Source organism: Bombus fervidus, chromosome 12 (genome assembly GCF_041682495.2).
Source record: "Bombus fervidus isolate BK054 chromosome 12, iyBomFerv1, whole genome shotgun sequence".
NCBI classification, from domain to species: domain Eukaryota; kingdom Metazoa; phylum Arthropoda; class Insecta; order Hymenoptera; family Apidae; genus Bombus; species Bombus fervidus.
Window position 1 is genome coordinate 10,215,931 of NC_091528.1, and position 15,603 is coordinate 10,231,533.

The following is a 15,603-nucleotide window of genomic DNA, read 5'->3' on the forward strand; positions in this document are numbered from 1 at the left end:
GAAACAGCCGGTGATTGCTTAATCAGAGGCGCTTCACCTTGTTGAATTTTCTTCAAGCGTAAATTAATCGTTGAGACGACACGACTATATTATTCATTATTATTATTATTATTTATATCGTTTGGTATTTCGTCAAATTCGATGAACTAGAGAAGAGATCGTATAAATAAATTATACTTGATTGCTTTTTACTTAAATCTTTTGCGATTATTCCAGATATTACTATCAGACTGATAACAATTTTTAATCTATTTTATTAATTGATGTGCATGATTGGATGAAATTAATCATTGCATTGTACTGATCTCATCGGTCGATGCCATTCTTTAATCGTCAATTGATAATTGAAAATATTAATCATGCGAAATATTAAAATGTGAATCACGAACCGCTGATAGCATCATCAATCATCGATTGCTAATTTTTTGCCCAAGTTTAATTAAAATTTCATTGGATATACGTACTCGAACGTAAGTGTTAACGATTGAAACTGATTGATAAAATATTAAAATCGTGATCATCGCATGTGTCTCGTTTAAATATTCAAATTGAAACAAGTCGCTGGCAACGCCAAAAGAAAATAAAAATTAATCTCGAAATTAATTAATAAATAACGCGTTAATTGCAAACGCATATGTTGTATGATCGATAACAAATCGGTTTCCATTCAGACATATTTTTAATTTGCAAGAGTTAATTTATTTTTTAGAGATATTGAAAATTGATTTAAAACACTTTCTTAGAAAACAATGAGTAAGCAAGAAGCACGGTTCGAAAGCATCGAGCATTCAACAAATAATACCTTCCTTTATTGTATTAGATTAATCGTTATCTTCGATGCTGTTATATTTATTCCTAATAATCTTACTGCAGCGTTAACAAACAGCAATTTAACATCGGTTATCGAAGCAGTTTCACGCCGATAATGCTAAAATAAAATAAAATAGTCTTGGCGTAAATCGTTTTCAACAAAATTACACGACATGCTTAAACATTAATAACAACGTCGTGATATCGACAAAGTAACACCATTGTATCTAGAGAAATGCCTTGGTTTGTTCGACTTTGTTCTCATACAAACGTACAATATATCTCAGTATAAATACCTACTTCGTTTCCATATATCAGGAAAAATTTTGATAATCAACCCTTTAAAACCACATACAACTTGCAAGTTGTTATATTTATCGTCAGTTACTCGTACCTCGCTTGTATATTTTATATATATTATATATTCTTTGCATTCTGAATTTGCATTCTGAATTCAGAAATTCTGTCCATTTCTGCACCGTTAAATTTTCTATGAATGTATAAAAATCCGCAGTCTAGATATAAACGAATAATTAATATGCATAAACTGCCACTATGACTGGCTACTTAATTTGTGGCGATAAAAAGTGACAAAGCTTCATTACCGTGTAATTGCGCTATTATCGTAGGATTCCGGTTTTTGATTCGACAGAAAGCTGGTATTACGGAACGGGCAAGTCAGCAGATGTACCGTTAAGCGATTACTATGCCACTGCACCGCCGCGAGGAATGTGGGTGGAAGGCATCCGTCCCTACTATTGTCTTTTTCCCTCTACACCTTTCCTCCTGTTAGAGTTAGAGTACCAAACAATCCCATCACGTCTTTCACTTTTTCCGCTCGCTTATTTCCTACCTCATCTTCTCCACAGTTTCTCGTTCGGTTTCCTTTTGTATCTGATATTTTGTCAATCGTATTCATTTTCTTAACATGATTCGGAAGTATAAACCAACTCCTATTTGATATTTCATCGATATTCATTTTGTAATTCGATTTGCAATTAAATAATACAACTTTTATTATCCAAAGCATTTTTCTTCTCTCTGTTTGTCTTTCTATTAATCCTTCTGTATCTTATAGAAAGCTTGATTAATAAACCACTTTACCATAATTCAAACAAATTTGGCCATTATTTAAATAAATGGCTATTACATTCTTTTTTTTTTTTTTTTTTTTTTTATTAAATCAAATAGACGGCTGAAACGGTGTGCACTTTCTTTTGTGGCGTGACGGGAGAGAAATCTTCCAAGACTCTTTGCAAAACGATCTCACCGCGGGATTAAGACAGAAAACAGAATACTCACCATGTTTTGATGAAACCGCAAACTACCAGATCGACGAAGTGTACCGCCACGAATATTCGCGGCCGCAAGTTCGACCTGGCGTCCGTCGCTACCACCGCGTCTTGATAATTCCGACAATTCCGCGACTGGTTGCACCTGCAAACAACAAAGTATTCCATTACACATTCTATTACAGATTTATTATATACAACAGACACTCTCTTCTTTAGTCCCGTTTTAATTAGTCTCCGCTTTAACCAACCGCAGTTTCATTGCGTGACATAAGAATAAAAAAAGCTTCGATCTATCGAACGAGTCAATTTTTTCGGATTATTCTACTGGGAACCTCAAACTTTTATATTTCAATTTCACTTTTATTTTAACAAACAAACTTTTAAAAAAAATGTTTAACACGGAATTGAAATGAAATTGAGGATGAGGAGTTTTAAAAGAACAGAGGGGCAGTCTTAAAATTCAGTTATCGATTAAATCCAAGTTTTCAAAATTGTTTCTTAATTTATTCTTTCCATTAAACGTATATTTTTCCATTCTGTCCAAACTATATCATTGGATCTAATAAATTCTTCCCATTGAACTATCTTATATTCTGATATTGCTTTTCAGTGATAAAATGCCATTAAAATAAAGACTTAATACAAATATCTACTTATAATATTTTTCTCTGTGATTACATAAATTTCTCTACAGAAACGAGAACAAACTTGTTGCACTTGCAAACTTACAACTTTCAATTTACAAATCTATTGGGTTGGAAACTAACTAACGTTCTCATTACCACCTAATGACAAAATCCGCAATCGCTTAGTTTTCAACCCAATAATACACACAATACAGTTTGCCAGTATATTCCGAGTAACATTCCCTATGGATTATTAGATAGTTGGCTATTTCAAGGGAATTACCACAATTAACAAGTAGTACAAGAGTTACCGGTATTCGGATGGTAGGAATTCAGATAATAAAGGATCAACTGTACATGTTGATAAGATCATAGCTAATCGCACGCATTAAACAGATATCACGCGTGTAACGGATGCCTCAGACTACTTTCTAGCCGCGTGTGCGAGCTCAAGAAGATTAAAGTGGTTTCCGTCTGGCGTACACAGCACAGGAAACAGGATGTTGACCGAGAGAACACCTGCAAGCGGCCTAGCTGTACATAGTATAAGTATGTAAATCACGTTACGTTCTTTCTGTTAAGACCGTTTGGTTTACCGAGAAGGAGAACCAGGGCATGAACCTGTACGAAGGCCCCCAAGCCTAATCGATACATCCTCCTCTAGGAACTTTACAACCCGAACTGGAAATGTTCCAACGATAAAACTAGACGAACTTATGCTACTTCAGTAGTATATTTTGTTTGCCATTTTATACACGGAATGCATAGATGCGAACAGAAATAGTGCATTTTGTAGAAATTGCATAACTTAAACCAAACTCTGATGATGTGTCATCTGTGACGCAACGATACCAATTGGGAGTCGATGTGAGTAATCTTTTTTCAGAGGAAGTCTTTTGAGAAATTTTGTCATTCTTTTAACCCAGAAAGTATAGAGGATGTATAGTATATGTTCCAAGTATCTCGATCTTTCTTAATCAAAAGCTTATATATAATTATAGCACTAATTAATTCCATAATTGGGTCAATGTTAATTCCCTTTTATCTTTAACAAAAATGATACGACTCGTTAAAAGAGAGGAGACTCATAAATAAAGAATCTGTTATATTCTAGAGATTATAAATCCGAGCGACGAGTTGACTCATTCTTTCCGGTTAACTCAGGATAAAATTCTGCGCAAGTTACGATGGGTTTATTGTTGTAAACCCGTTAGGAGAATTAATAAAAAGAAAGCTTGTTTATCGGCAGTAGGCACTGAGAATCTCACGCAGAAATAGAAAATATCGTATTGCAAGTTCATGTCGACAAATCTAATTACGCTTGCACAGCTTTGACAGTAAGAAGTCTAACAAAGTACTTAAGTACTTAATTCTCCGAGTTCGTGACCAACTGTCACAACCAAGGACCAATAGAAGATCATCGGTTGGATCCCACGGTAAGAAGTTATTTTCACGCGACGCTCCCGGTCCAAGTATAGTTTTATTATGGGTCATGAGTCACGATCCCGCTATATTCGGTGCATCAGTGGCAATGAACCAACCATGATCAGCCGGGGAACACCAGTTTCTCTGTTCCGTACACCGATCACCTTTCGAACCGACCAAGCGTACCTGTGAACGCTCTCACTTTTACCGGCAACGCCAACGATTCCGTGTAACCATTTTCGTCGTGGAGAACGAAACAAGAAAGTGGGGATTAAAGATGCTGCTTATCGATTTCTTCTCATTTTGGAAAAATTTAAAGTATAGATTATATTTGTGGAATATATATTTTTTTTTTTTACTATGTTTTACTTGAATTTGTTGCTCGCATCGGAACGAAGTATCCGAAGAAGTTTTTAACCCTTCTGTTCTCCTTCCAAATGAATATTATATTTCATTAGATGTTTATAAGTATAATATCCTTTTCTCATTTTTACTTCTAAGATTCTACAAAAGTAGATGATAGGACACCCTATATAGCAGGTAAGAAAATTTGCATTACTTATGAATGATCTAATAACAAACTCTTAAATGTTGCAATATAAAGCATCTCGGCTCTACCAAGATGGATAGCAAAATTATATATTTTATAATCATTGTTTCAACTCACCTTTACGGTAACACTGTTAACGGAGCCCTTAATGAGATCGATAATTTCTTCCCGTGACTTGTCATCGACGTTAATTCCATTGACTTCGATCAGCCTGTCGCCTGGCAGCAAGCCGGTGTCGTTGTTATGTTGTATCAATGAACCTGGTTCAGCGAAGATCACAGGTCTCATCTGTGTGACACCATTTGCGGCTCGTTCCACGATTACCGCTCGACGCAACGAAAAACCGAAATCGTTTCGCGGTGGTGGTTGCCTTTGGATCGTAAGCTCGCGAGGTTCGGGCAGTTCCAGAGGGACGATCTCTGGTAACTGCAACTCGACGCCTTGTTCTTCGAAGGACGCCGAGGATCTCCACCTCGACAAACCCTGGGATTCTCCTACAGGCGACAGGCTGAAAGGTGGTGTTGCGAAACTGGAATTCGTGGTGTCTGTTAGGGAGTCTGCGGAGGGGCTTGCACTGGTCACCACCTGTAAAAGATAAATTGCAATTCCATTGTTAAATACAAATTATAATAAATACAATCAAATAAAATGTGTCGTACTATATACATATATGCAATTACAGGGAGAAAATATTTAAATGCTATGTATACCAAAAATGATCGAGAGAGGCTGAAATATGAGAGTTAATCATGTGCAAACCAGCCTAATTCGTACGGTAATATTTTATGTAACAACGATATGGTAATAATGGCGTCAAGTAGAAAATTCACAAACCACTAGCGTTGCAAATTGCATGAAACGAGTTATCAACTACTCGCATTACCATACTACTGAAAACAGTTCCCTTAAAGTACGAGTTGATGGCTAGAAGTGTTTGCATTAGGGGACACATAGGTATAGTAGCACACTAGCTAGCCTCCTCTGTACCTGTCTCTGTAGGCTAATAAAACACGAAGATCATCCAGCTGCGAAGCCGAGCTTAAACAGCATGAATTTCAAACCACGAGCACCTAGAATACCAGCAAAAGCCTCCAACAGAAACCAATTAGGTCCTTCCAACTAACCTGCAACAGTTTGGTGTCGCTTTGGTGGTGATGATGATGCTGTTGTTGCTGGTGTTGCTGCTGATGCTGCTGCTGAGCCTGCTGAACTGTTCGCTGAGGTGATACCTGCCACGAGCTTTGTCCTGTCTGCGTTTCCTCCTCGCTACAAGCTTCCTCCTTGCTAACAGCGTTTCCAAATCCTGACAAGTGTGTGGGCACGTTCTGGTAAGCGATCACCTCGTTCTGCAGCGTGTTTCTGACCAGTAAATTGCTGGCCTCCTGGTAATTGGTCTCGTTTCCGTTCGGCAGATGGCTTTCCTCTGACAACGAATTTACAGTATTACTGACACTCAGACGTGGCCCCTTAAGAATTCCTCGCTTCGGAGGCTTTGGCGGCAGTGGTGGCAAATTCTTCCCGGATTGTCCGGATACGTTGGTTGGCGTAACTGAAGACGTAGTGGTGGTGATCGTCAATGAAGTCAAAGAAGTTTCAGAAGAGTCACTCTGCGTCAAACCATCCGGCGTTCTCGTATTCCAATTATTACCAGTGCGAACACTTTGCCCTGAGCTTGAAGAGTTTTGCGAATTTTCTAAGATATCGCGGTCCAAGTAAGCGAAGAACGAAGCACTATAGTCTGCGGTGATACCACTCGGCAACTTTTCCTTCTCCTTCCGGCGACCAGGAATCTTTAACGATCTCCGAACCTGGAAATGAAACAGATACACTTGGTCATTGTTGCGGTCAAACTTTGTTACAATGTGCATATTATAGGTATAAATAGGAAAAAATATTATACAGTTGCCACAAAAAGTATTTGCACATACCCTTACTTTCCAACGTAGCCTTTTTTAAAGCTAGATTTTAAATTTCATTCTCACGATAGCAAATTCTTGTAATTGCCATTTTTTGATGCTATATAATAAATACAACGGTGTGCAAATATTATTTACGTTAAGAAATAGATAAGGAAGCATTTAGCGTAGAAAATACATAAATAGGAAAGAAATTAAAATATTTAAAAACTGGTTATATCTTTATTGTGTAAAACTCGACAGAACTTTTCTACCCATCTAATACACAGTTTCCTTTTCCAATCATTTTCTTAATACGATCTCCTTTTCTTTCATTCATTTTATTGCAAACGTACAGTAATAAAACACGAAATATACAAAATAAGATTTTGAACTTGGTGTTTCAACATATGTATCTTGGTTTATATTCCACTGCTTTTCATTACTAAACAGATATTTAATTTCCCAGGAAGTTATTTGGTTTAATATGAAAAACAAGATAGCAGTGGATCTTTTCTCTCTAACACGTTGTGCCCGCATACTTATCCACTTCCAATATTATTCTGTTTGAACTTTGATGCGATATCGAAAAGATATTAAGGACATATTTAATCACGATAAGTAAGAAACATGCTGTTTGTGAGGTACATACTACAAAGATATTCGATACGAAAGATCTAAGGAAACGAATACCTGAGAGGCAGCCGTACGTGATGAAACAATGACGTATCCATTCTAAAGCCTATTCCTTTTCCTAGATCTTTCGTATCAAGTATCCTTGCATAACAGTATGCGAAAACGACGTATAAATGCACTTCAAGTTAATAATGCATAACAAGTTTACTACGATACTTTCCATTCACGACTCTATCTTTTAATGAACTTTATAATACATTTGTCAATATTAAAAAAAAAAAAAAAAAAAAAAAATACTCAGGAGATTGGTCAATAAATAATTGTTGGAAATACAGATTTTCTAAACATGTTTCATCGATAAAGAATTTAAAGGAGAGGAAATAATCGCCCGATATCTGAGATTAGATATTAAAACAGGAATCAGTTGTCTGAGAATAGGGTAAAAAAACTAATTATAGCTTCAATGTTTAAGTATAAACTTTCAATGTTAATATAATATTCCATGAGTGGAAAATATTTTATTTTTGTACGTGTACTCTGTTTAATTAACAAACTAATAATATATATTCACGATTCAAGTAATAAATAATCTGCAGGAAAATATTTTAATATTTTTCTATCGACTATTTTTCGCTATTGCTACTTTACAACAAAAGTAATCGTATACGTCCCGAGAAAAATTAGCGCGAAGATATACGATACGATGAAACTACGTGTAATAGACATACGTAGAGAGGGAGCAATGACCGATGTCGGAACAATTACAAATTCAAGTGTAATTAAGTAACTATGAAAGTGGCCTCGATTTCGTAACTCGAAAAGGTCTCTAATTAAATACAGTACTGGGCTGTAATTCAATTATCTTTGAAACAAATCGATGATTGAATGAAACTGCTGTTTTTTTAAGTCTCTGAAAATTAAACAAAAAACCAATAATATATCATTTGTAAAAATAAACTGCAAGAACATTGTACGCTTTAACATCCTACCTGAATTATGGTAACTGCAAATAAGTTACAGTTCTATCCATACTCTGAATAAAAGACTATTTTCTAAGGTACATAATACAGAAAAGTACATAATAATTATAACCTAATATATAATTATATATTTGGATCTGAAATTCCATATACCTTAGCATAAATGTTCAGATCTTGATATCTTAATAATCACCGACTGAGAATTGAACAAGACTTAATGATATAACACTTTCACTTGAGTTCCATTACCTGCTGATAATGCATCCGCATTTCCTCTCTAATTACAAGGTACATACAGTACTACTACTATACGTCCACGACAAACAAATTACTTCCAATGCATCAGAGAATTTTTCATGACATTTATCATCGTGCACAACGGCAAATATGTTTCTAAATAAAACGGACGGGGATGAAGAATGATTAAGGTTATAAAAACGTAATATACGGTCACAGAAAGTTCGAGAGAGAAACTGATATAAGAATTTATAGAAATAAATCTTAAATAGCCACGTTACGTTCCAACGCTCTATATCGTTCGCTTCATTTTGCATTAAACATGTCTCGGATACGTTGACTATTTTCTAATTAAATCAACGAAACAGTGGGCACACTGTTCGTTTTTTTTATTATTACCTCTATATATTAATTACGATATTCTGCAATCCAACTAGAGAAATGCGGATAAATACCATTGAATTAACGAATTATGTACAGTGATTCGGGAAAGTATTCGAACACTTATTATAGACAATTTTTCTGAGCATATTATAATATGTGTTATACGAAATTGTTTCCATAAACACTGTAATGATATGTACGACTATTATGATTATAACGATACAATTTGAGCTTAATATAAAATGATGAAAAATTTATATGGAGGCAAGAAAGATGCGAAAGTTTTGTTTTACGAAGTACAAATAAAAATTGATATTTCCCAATTTTTACGAAAAATAGAGCAGGATGCAGATAATATGAATTCCTCGTTTATTAAATGATTTATAAGGAAAGGAACGAAAAATACTTACACAAATCACCATATCCTTAAGCTGATGTGTTGTTAAATTTAAAAAAAAACGATTCAACACACTTTAATTATATTATATGAAAGTCACCTTAATTATAATTTAAAAGCGTAACTACGTATTTCGTACCTTGTACAAAATTATACATTTTGTGTAAAAAGAAAAATATCGTAATGATGAAAATTTTGGATTACTTACATGCGTTAATATATTCTCAAAGTAGCAATCTAATTTTTTTATTTATGTTTGTAAAAGAAAACAAACCGACGTTACAACGAATATTCGAGGTATTTCCTGTTCTTACCAATACATATATCCCTCACATACTACCGAATGACCTTGAATTATCTCGAGGTTACTTTACACGAGGTCAGTATGATATCATCTTTAGTTTAATATAAAATAAATATCACGAACAATGGGGAATTTTATTTAGAATATGAAATTAATTAAATATTAAAATTTTTATTATACAAGCAAATTTTTTATTTCATAAAATTCTACAAAAACAACGAAGCAAGTATTTCTTTCTACTTTTCTCATAGAAAATTCCTACTATGCACTAATTCGAGCAAAATTTCTTTTAATACATCCTATATACTTTACCATGGAATCATTCTACGTATAATTTCTTATCATTTAACATGTAATACGTTATCCGTTAAAGGATTACAATCTTTTTCGCACAAATTGTTATGAAACGTCTTATCTCGATAAACAAAAGAATGCAATCAGCGAGTTTTTAATTGTTATCAATTGTAAAGATCACAACAACACACAAAATGTATATAAAATATGGCCTACTTTAATACACGTGTAAATTTTAAAGAATGTATATAGTTACGTCTCATAAATTAACAAACCAGTAAAATGCGACTAGTGCAGCTACTTATTTGCATTTATAATCTTTCATACTGACATCATGATAAACAAAAACTTAGGAAAATGTATTAAATACCAAGGTTCAAATATACACATTGAACAGAAAAGAAATAAAGCCGGAAAATTCCTCTAAAGCGTATGACGAAATATCTGTGGTATGCTGTTACTATATGGTGAACACATACCACTCGTCAAACGCTACCCTACAAACTTCTTCAAAGGTGTTCGAACCTTCCAAAGAAAAAAAAAAAAAAAAAAAAAAAAAAAAAAAAACCAGAACTTACAGATAAAGGATGAAAATTATCCACTATGATTCAAACTCGACAAATCGTAGGAATTATCTGTGCATTATATCCACTTTGTAGATAAGCACGACGAAAAGAACGCGTAAAGGTCAACATTCAACATATTCAACATGGACGTATCTCGACAAATTTTTATCGGACGAACGAGATAAATCTTAACAAGATAATATTACGCATATTTCATGTACCAAAAGAGAAGAATACTGTACTAAAAATAAACTAACACTATATGTTAATCATTCATATGTCTAATACCTTCGACCTACTGTGCTTCAAACTAGGTTAATTTGCAAAAATAAACAAACAAAAAGAAAACACGTACTTCATCCAAACGTAGTAATTCCTCAGCGGACATACTACTGCGGTCTCGTTTCTTGACATCTTTTCGTTCCTTCTTCTCTCGCTTCCGCTTCTCCTTGTCGTCCTTCTCCGCAGCCTTCTTCATAAAGTTAAACATCTTCTCATTCACAGCACGAATCTTGAGTCGAATGTGAGAAAGAGATAACACAGGATATCTCTTCTCTATTGATAGCTGGCGCGTGCACAGTTTCACGCGGTGTCGCGTATTTCGGTTCGGCCCGCGCGCATAACGCGATACTGTCCATCGAAACGACTATGTGTGCCCGGTCACACCGCCGCTTATGTGCAAACACTAAACAACCGACGGAATCGCTCCCCTACGACCTACGACGCCTATACACGATCGCACTCTGAAGACGACAAGGAAGAAGGGGAGGAGGGGCGTGCACGCTCGCGCAACGTTGCGTACGCGCCAAGCGAGCGCAAATCGGTAACAGGAAATTCCCTGTCACGAACGAATTCCGAGTAAACGATACGTCACTTTCGATGCCCCGTTATTTTACGATACAATACGAGGCACGTTTTCTTCACCACGCTTCGATCTATTCCCACATCGAAACGGTACCGATAGACACGAAGCAACACTCGCGCATCACCCGATAAATTTTTAAGTACTAGGTTTTCACGCGACACGGATCACGAAACACCGAATACATCGATAGATTTTCAGTCGATGATTGACGGTACGGTGAGATGTGACGCGTAAAGGGGCGTGAACCTACCAGAGCAAACTGTTTCTTCATGGCCGGTCGTTTCCGGCATTTAATCCGAGCAAGATATTCCAAAAGTGTATTTTTTTTTACAAGATTCTTCCTCTTGCTTTATTTCTTACGTTGTTTCTTTATAAACAGAAGAATGGATCTCCCTCTCTCACTCTCTTCTTCTTGGTTAAAACTAATTGAAAGTGTTCCTTCGTATATGATGCAAGACGATTGATCGAAAACACAATTTTTATACACTTCGATAGTTTATTCTTGGGCCGATTGTATTAATTCCTTTCTCCGTTATTTCATCACCGGAAAGCATCGTTCCGTGTGAAAACAATATCGTGACAATCGCGCGTGACAGCGAACTTTTACCTTCGCGAGGCTTTCGAGTCGCCGGTATACCGTCGGGTGAAGGCGGAAGGGAAGGATAGGAATACGCGTGCCTAGAACAAAGAGGAAGGGGGAAAGGTTGGAAAGGAGAAAGAGAAGCAAGAGCGAAAGAGCAACGAGAATCTACATGTCATTTTTCACCACACCTTACTCTCACGCTCTTTAAGCGACGGAAAGCTTCTGCTCGTAAACAAATGCCGTACAATCATAGAGAGGAATGTTAAGCGTTGCGACAGGGCGGCGTGTGTATCTGTTAGTTGCTTGCGATACAATCGAGCGAATCGTAAACAACGATCGATGATGTCACACGAGATCCAGAACCGACGCGATTTTCGATACGCGACGAAACTGACAGTCGACGCAGCACGAGACACACGTCACAACACCGCCACCACACCACCCGCCGCCATTCACTAGGCCAAAGACGCGTGCAATTCGTATAATTCTCCAGATCCAAACCGTTCGATACGATAGTCACTCGAAAACGATGGTACACGTGTCCGTCGGAGCGTATAACAGCCTAGCCCATTGGATCGTCCCCTTTGTCAAAAAGACACAGTCAATAATAGACGGAAGTTGAACGGCGCACTCGTGTGACACCGACGACTGTCATGGCAGACTGAGTCGAAGTTGCGAGTTGGACCAGTGGCGACTGCTGGCGTCCTAAACCGAATCATGGCCTATAGGCCCGCACCCTTCTTTCCGTTATACAATTCTGCGCATGCGCCTCTAATCGATGATACGTTATCGACTGAACGCAAGACGAATCTTTCTTATGAATTAAAAAAGATTGACATGTGTGATATTAACCATTTAATTGGTCAATATTACGAAATAACAACGATTTCAACAAAATAAGTTTTCCAGACATGCAACACATATTTTTGCTTTGTATCGTTTATGAAAACCGTGTGTCTCATTCACATGTTTAATGGGTTTTCGTATTCATGTACGTATTGTGTAATTGTAAGCATTTACAATTATATGTTGATATAGTGATTTACCTGCCCCATAAATCTCTCATTGCTTCTTCAATGTCAATCCTTTCTCTGCTCGATCGACGTTGTATTGCGAGAAAATATAATTAAATATATTTCTCAACAGCTGGCAGCACATAGCAGGATTGAGCGAATAACGAATTGTGATTCGTGCCTGGTAATCGTGAGTTTAATAAATAGAGAATGTTTTGATATTTTGTGTACCACGTGAGATAATTATTGGTTAGGAACACAATTTGATGGTGAAGACAATTTATTCTATATAAAACATAATGTTGCTTCGATGTCTTTCGAGTGCTCGTGCTTTCTTCAGTGTTGTAAGTGCCGAAACATGTATACAGTGCAGTAAAGGTAAAATTATCACGTTTAGTCGACCAACGCGAAGTTTGTGCACAACGAACGTACAATGTCCTACTGTTGGTGAAATTATTGAACAATGGAGCGACCGGTTTAAGAACGAAGGTATTCCGGAACCCGTAGAATCGATCGAACACATCGTTGCACACGTCATAGGCACTAGCAAGGTATTACCATTACTAAGCATTCGATGCTCGTACAATTTCAATTCTTCTTTCTCGCATTTTCATGATGACCAGCACCGACCATCAACTAATATTCATTGTTTCAAACATATTTTCTTTCGTTAAATCTTGCTATAATCTTTACTCCTGTAAATGGAGTATATATGAGTACAAAGTAAAATAATATTTAAGAAATATATAAGCAAATACATACACATAAGTTGTTTTTATACAATTTTTATTTAATATTACGAAAACGACGAAATTTGCTTCGTAATTAAATTCGATATTTAAAAATAGCATTTCAGCGAAAATTTATTTTCAGATATTAGATGTTGTGAACGCGCGAAGTAAAAGACTTACGTCGGATCAGCGCGATACACTGGATTCGTTGTGCGAATGCCGATTATCTCGGTAAAAAGTTTTCACAGAATTGTTGTTCATCATTCTTTGGCTAAAATCGAATCTTTACAGAATGCCGGTTCAATACATAATAGGAGAATGGGACTTCCAAGATATTACTTTAAAATTAGTTCCGCCAGTTTTCATTCCACGACCAGAAACTGAAATGTTAGTTCATTATGCTTTAAAGGCATTAAATTCTTCTGAAAATAAAAAACAAGAAATCTTAGAAGTTGGATGTGGTTCTGGAGCCATATCTCTTGCGATCGCTCATGCTGACAAAACAGTAACTATTATATCAGTCAATTACTATCTATCTTGCATATATTTACTTACTTATATTGGGAATCATTTTCTATGATAACTATTGCAAATAGAATTTATACGTAAAATTAGACCAATTTTTCTAGGTTAATTGTATAGCAATCGATTCAAATCCAGACGCGTGCGAATTAACAAAAGAAAATCGAGATAGGTTAAATTTAAAAGATCGAGTTGCAGTTGTGCACGCAGCCCTGAAAGACGATGGATCGATAGAAATATCGAACGCATTAAATGAAACCAAAGATCTCGATTTTAATTCGAAAATTTTCGATGTAATAGTTAGTAATCCTCCTTATGTGCCGACTAAACAGATATCTACATTAACTCCAGAAATTAAAATGTAAATAAATATCAAGTAAAAAAAGTATTTCAAACATTATAAATTAATATTTTTTCACATATATATAATATTTATAATTTAACTTGTACTCTTCAGTTACGAAGATCTAACGGCACTTGATGGAGGAGACGATGGCTTAAAAGTCATTAAACCTTTACTAAAATACGCTGCTACAGCTTTAAAGCCGGGAGGACGTTTGCTTTTAGAAGTTGATACAAGTCATCCTGAATACATACGCTTTTTTACAAAAAAATATTCCGTTCTTAAACTTCAGTACGCACATACATACAAAGATTTTTGTAACAATGATCGATTTGTTGAGATAGTGAAACTTTCGTAAAAAGGTTTAATGTACAAATATTTCTTACAATAAATAAATCAAAATAAAATACATTACATGTTTCTTCATATATGTTTATAGAATTAATTAATATATGTATATGTACATAATTAAAAATATCAATAATTTATTTGCTTTCCGATACATTATTAAAGTATACTTGGATTAAAAATATTTTTATACTGGATGGAATTAATTATAAAGTCGTACTTTCTTAAAATTAAAAACTTCTAAAATTTTTAGTAAGAAATGGTCGCTTTATGTCAAATGATTATGCATTAAAATTAGTTAACTTACAGTAATTCGTGATATATACAATGGGAAACGAAAGATACAATAAGCGTATTAGTTAAAAAATAAATAATTTGATAGTGAATATCGTAACAGTGTCTTTTTGGTTCTTTTAACTTTGCTATCTGTACAAACAAAAATATAACAAAAATATATAAAAAACTATTTTAAAAAGTCATTTCCTTTTTAATTATCTTCATGAAAACAGCAGCATTTCATTTCGTTAACGATAAATTGATAATAACTATAATAGCATCAATATGTGTACAATGTGTAAATAGATATTTTATAATAATTTTTTACTTTCGCCAGTCTTTCAAGAAAATATTACTTGCATGAATGAATTGATGTGAATGAATTCAGTGAATACGTACGTATAAAAATTTGTTAAATATTTACAATTGTTATAAATGTAATTTCAAATACTGATTTTCATGTCTTTTATCCATCTTATAAATATCATTTTTTCTTTGGTAATTGTTACCTCGGTTAGTCAGC

The 15,603-nt window shown here is 35.1% G+C and overlaps 2 protein-coding genes across 2 annotated transcripts in view; one reads left to right on the plus strand and one right to left on the minus strand.

Annotated features, from left to right (window-relative positions):
* LOC139993288 (unconventional myosin-XVIIIa) overlaps positions 1-12,526 on the minus strand; it is a 64,975-nt gene extending 52,449 nt beyond the window's left edge. Inside the window, exons 1-4 of the mRNA XM_072014873.1 lie at positions 10,755-12,526; positions 5,831-6,514; positions 4,824-5,291; positions 2,113-2,247 (exon numbers count right to left, since the gene is read on the minus strand). Of these exons, the coding sequence (XP_071870974.1) occupies positions 2,113-2,247; positions 4,824-5,291; positions 5,831-6,514; positions 10,755-10,889 (1,422 nt within the window). The 5' untranslated portion in view covers positions 10,890-12,526. The remainder of the gene's footprint in view (positions 1-2,112; positions 2,248-4,823; positions 5,292-5,830; positions 6,515-10,754) is intronic.
* A 538-nt stretch (positions 12,527-13,064) lies between these two features.
* On the plus strand, positions 13,065-14,867 carry Hemk1 (HemK methyltransferase 1). The gene is made up of 5 exons (XM_072014925.1): positions 13,065-13,411; positions 13,734-13,822; positions 13,883-14,096; positions 14,221-14,474; positions 14,571-14,867. Exons 1-5 carry the CDS (start codon positions 13,160-13,162, stop codon positions 14,812-14,814), a joined length of 1,053 nt encoding a protein of 350 aa, XP_071871026.1. The 5' UTR covers positions 13,065-13,159; the 3' UTR covers positions 14,815-14,867.
* The last annotated feature ends 736 nt before the right edge of the window (positions 14,868-15,603 follow it).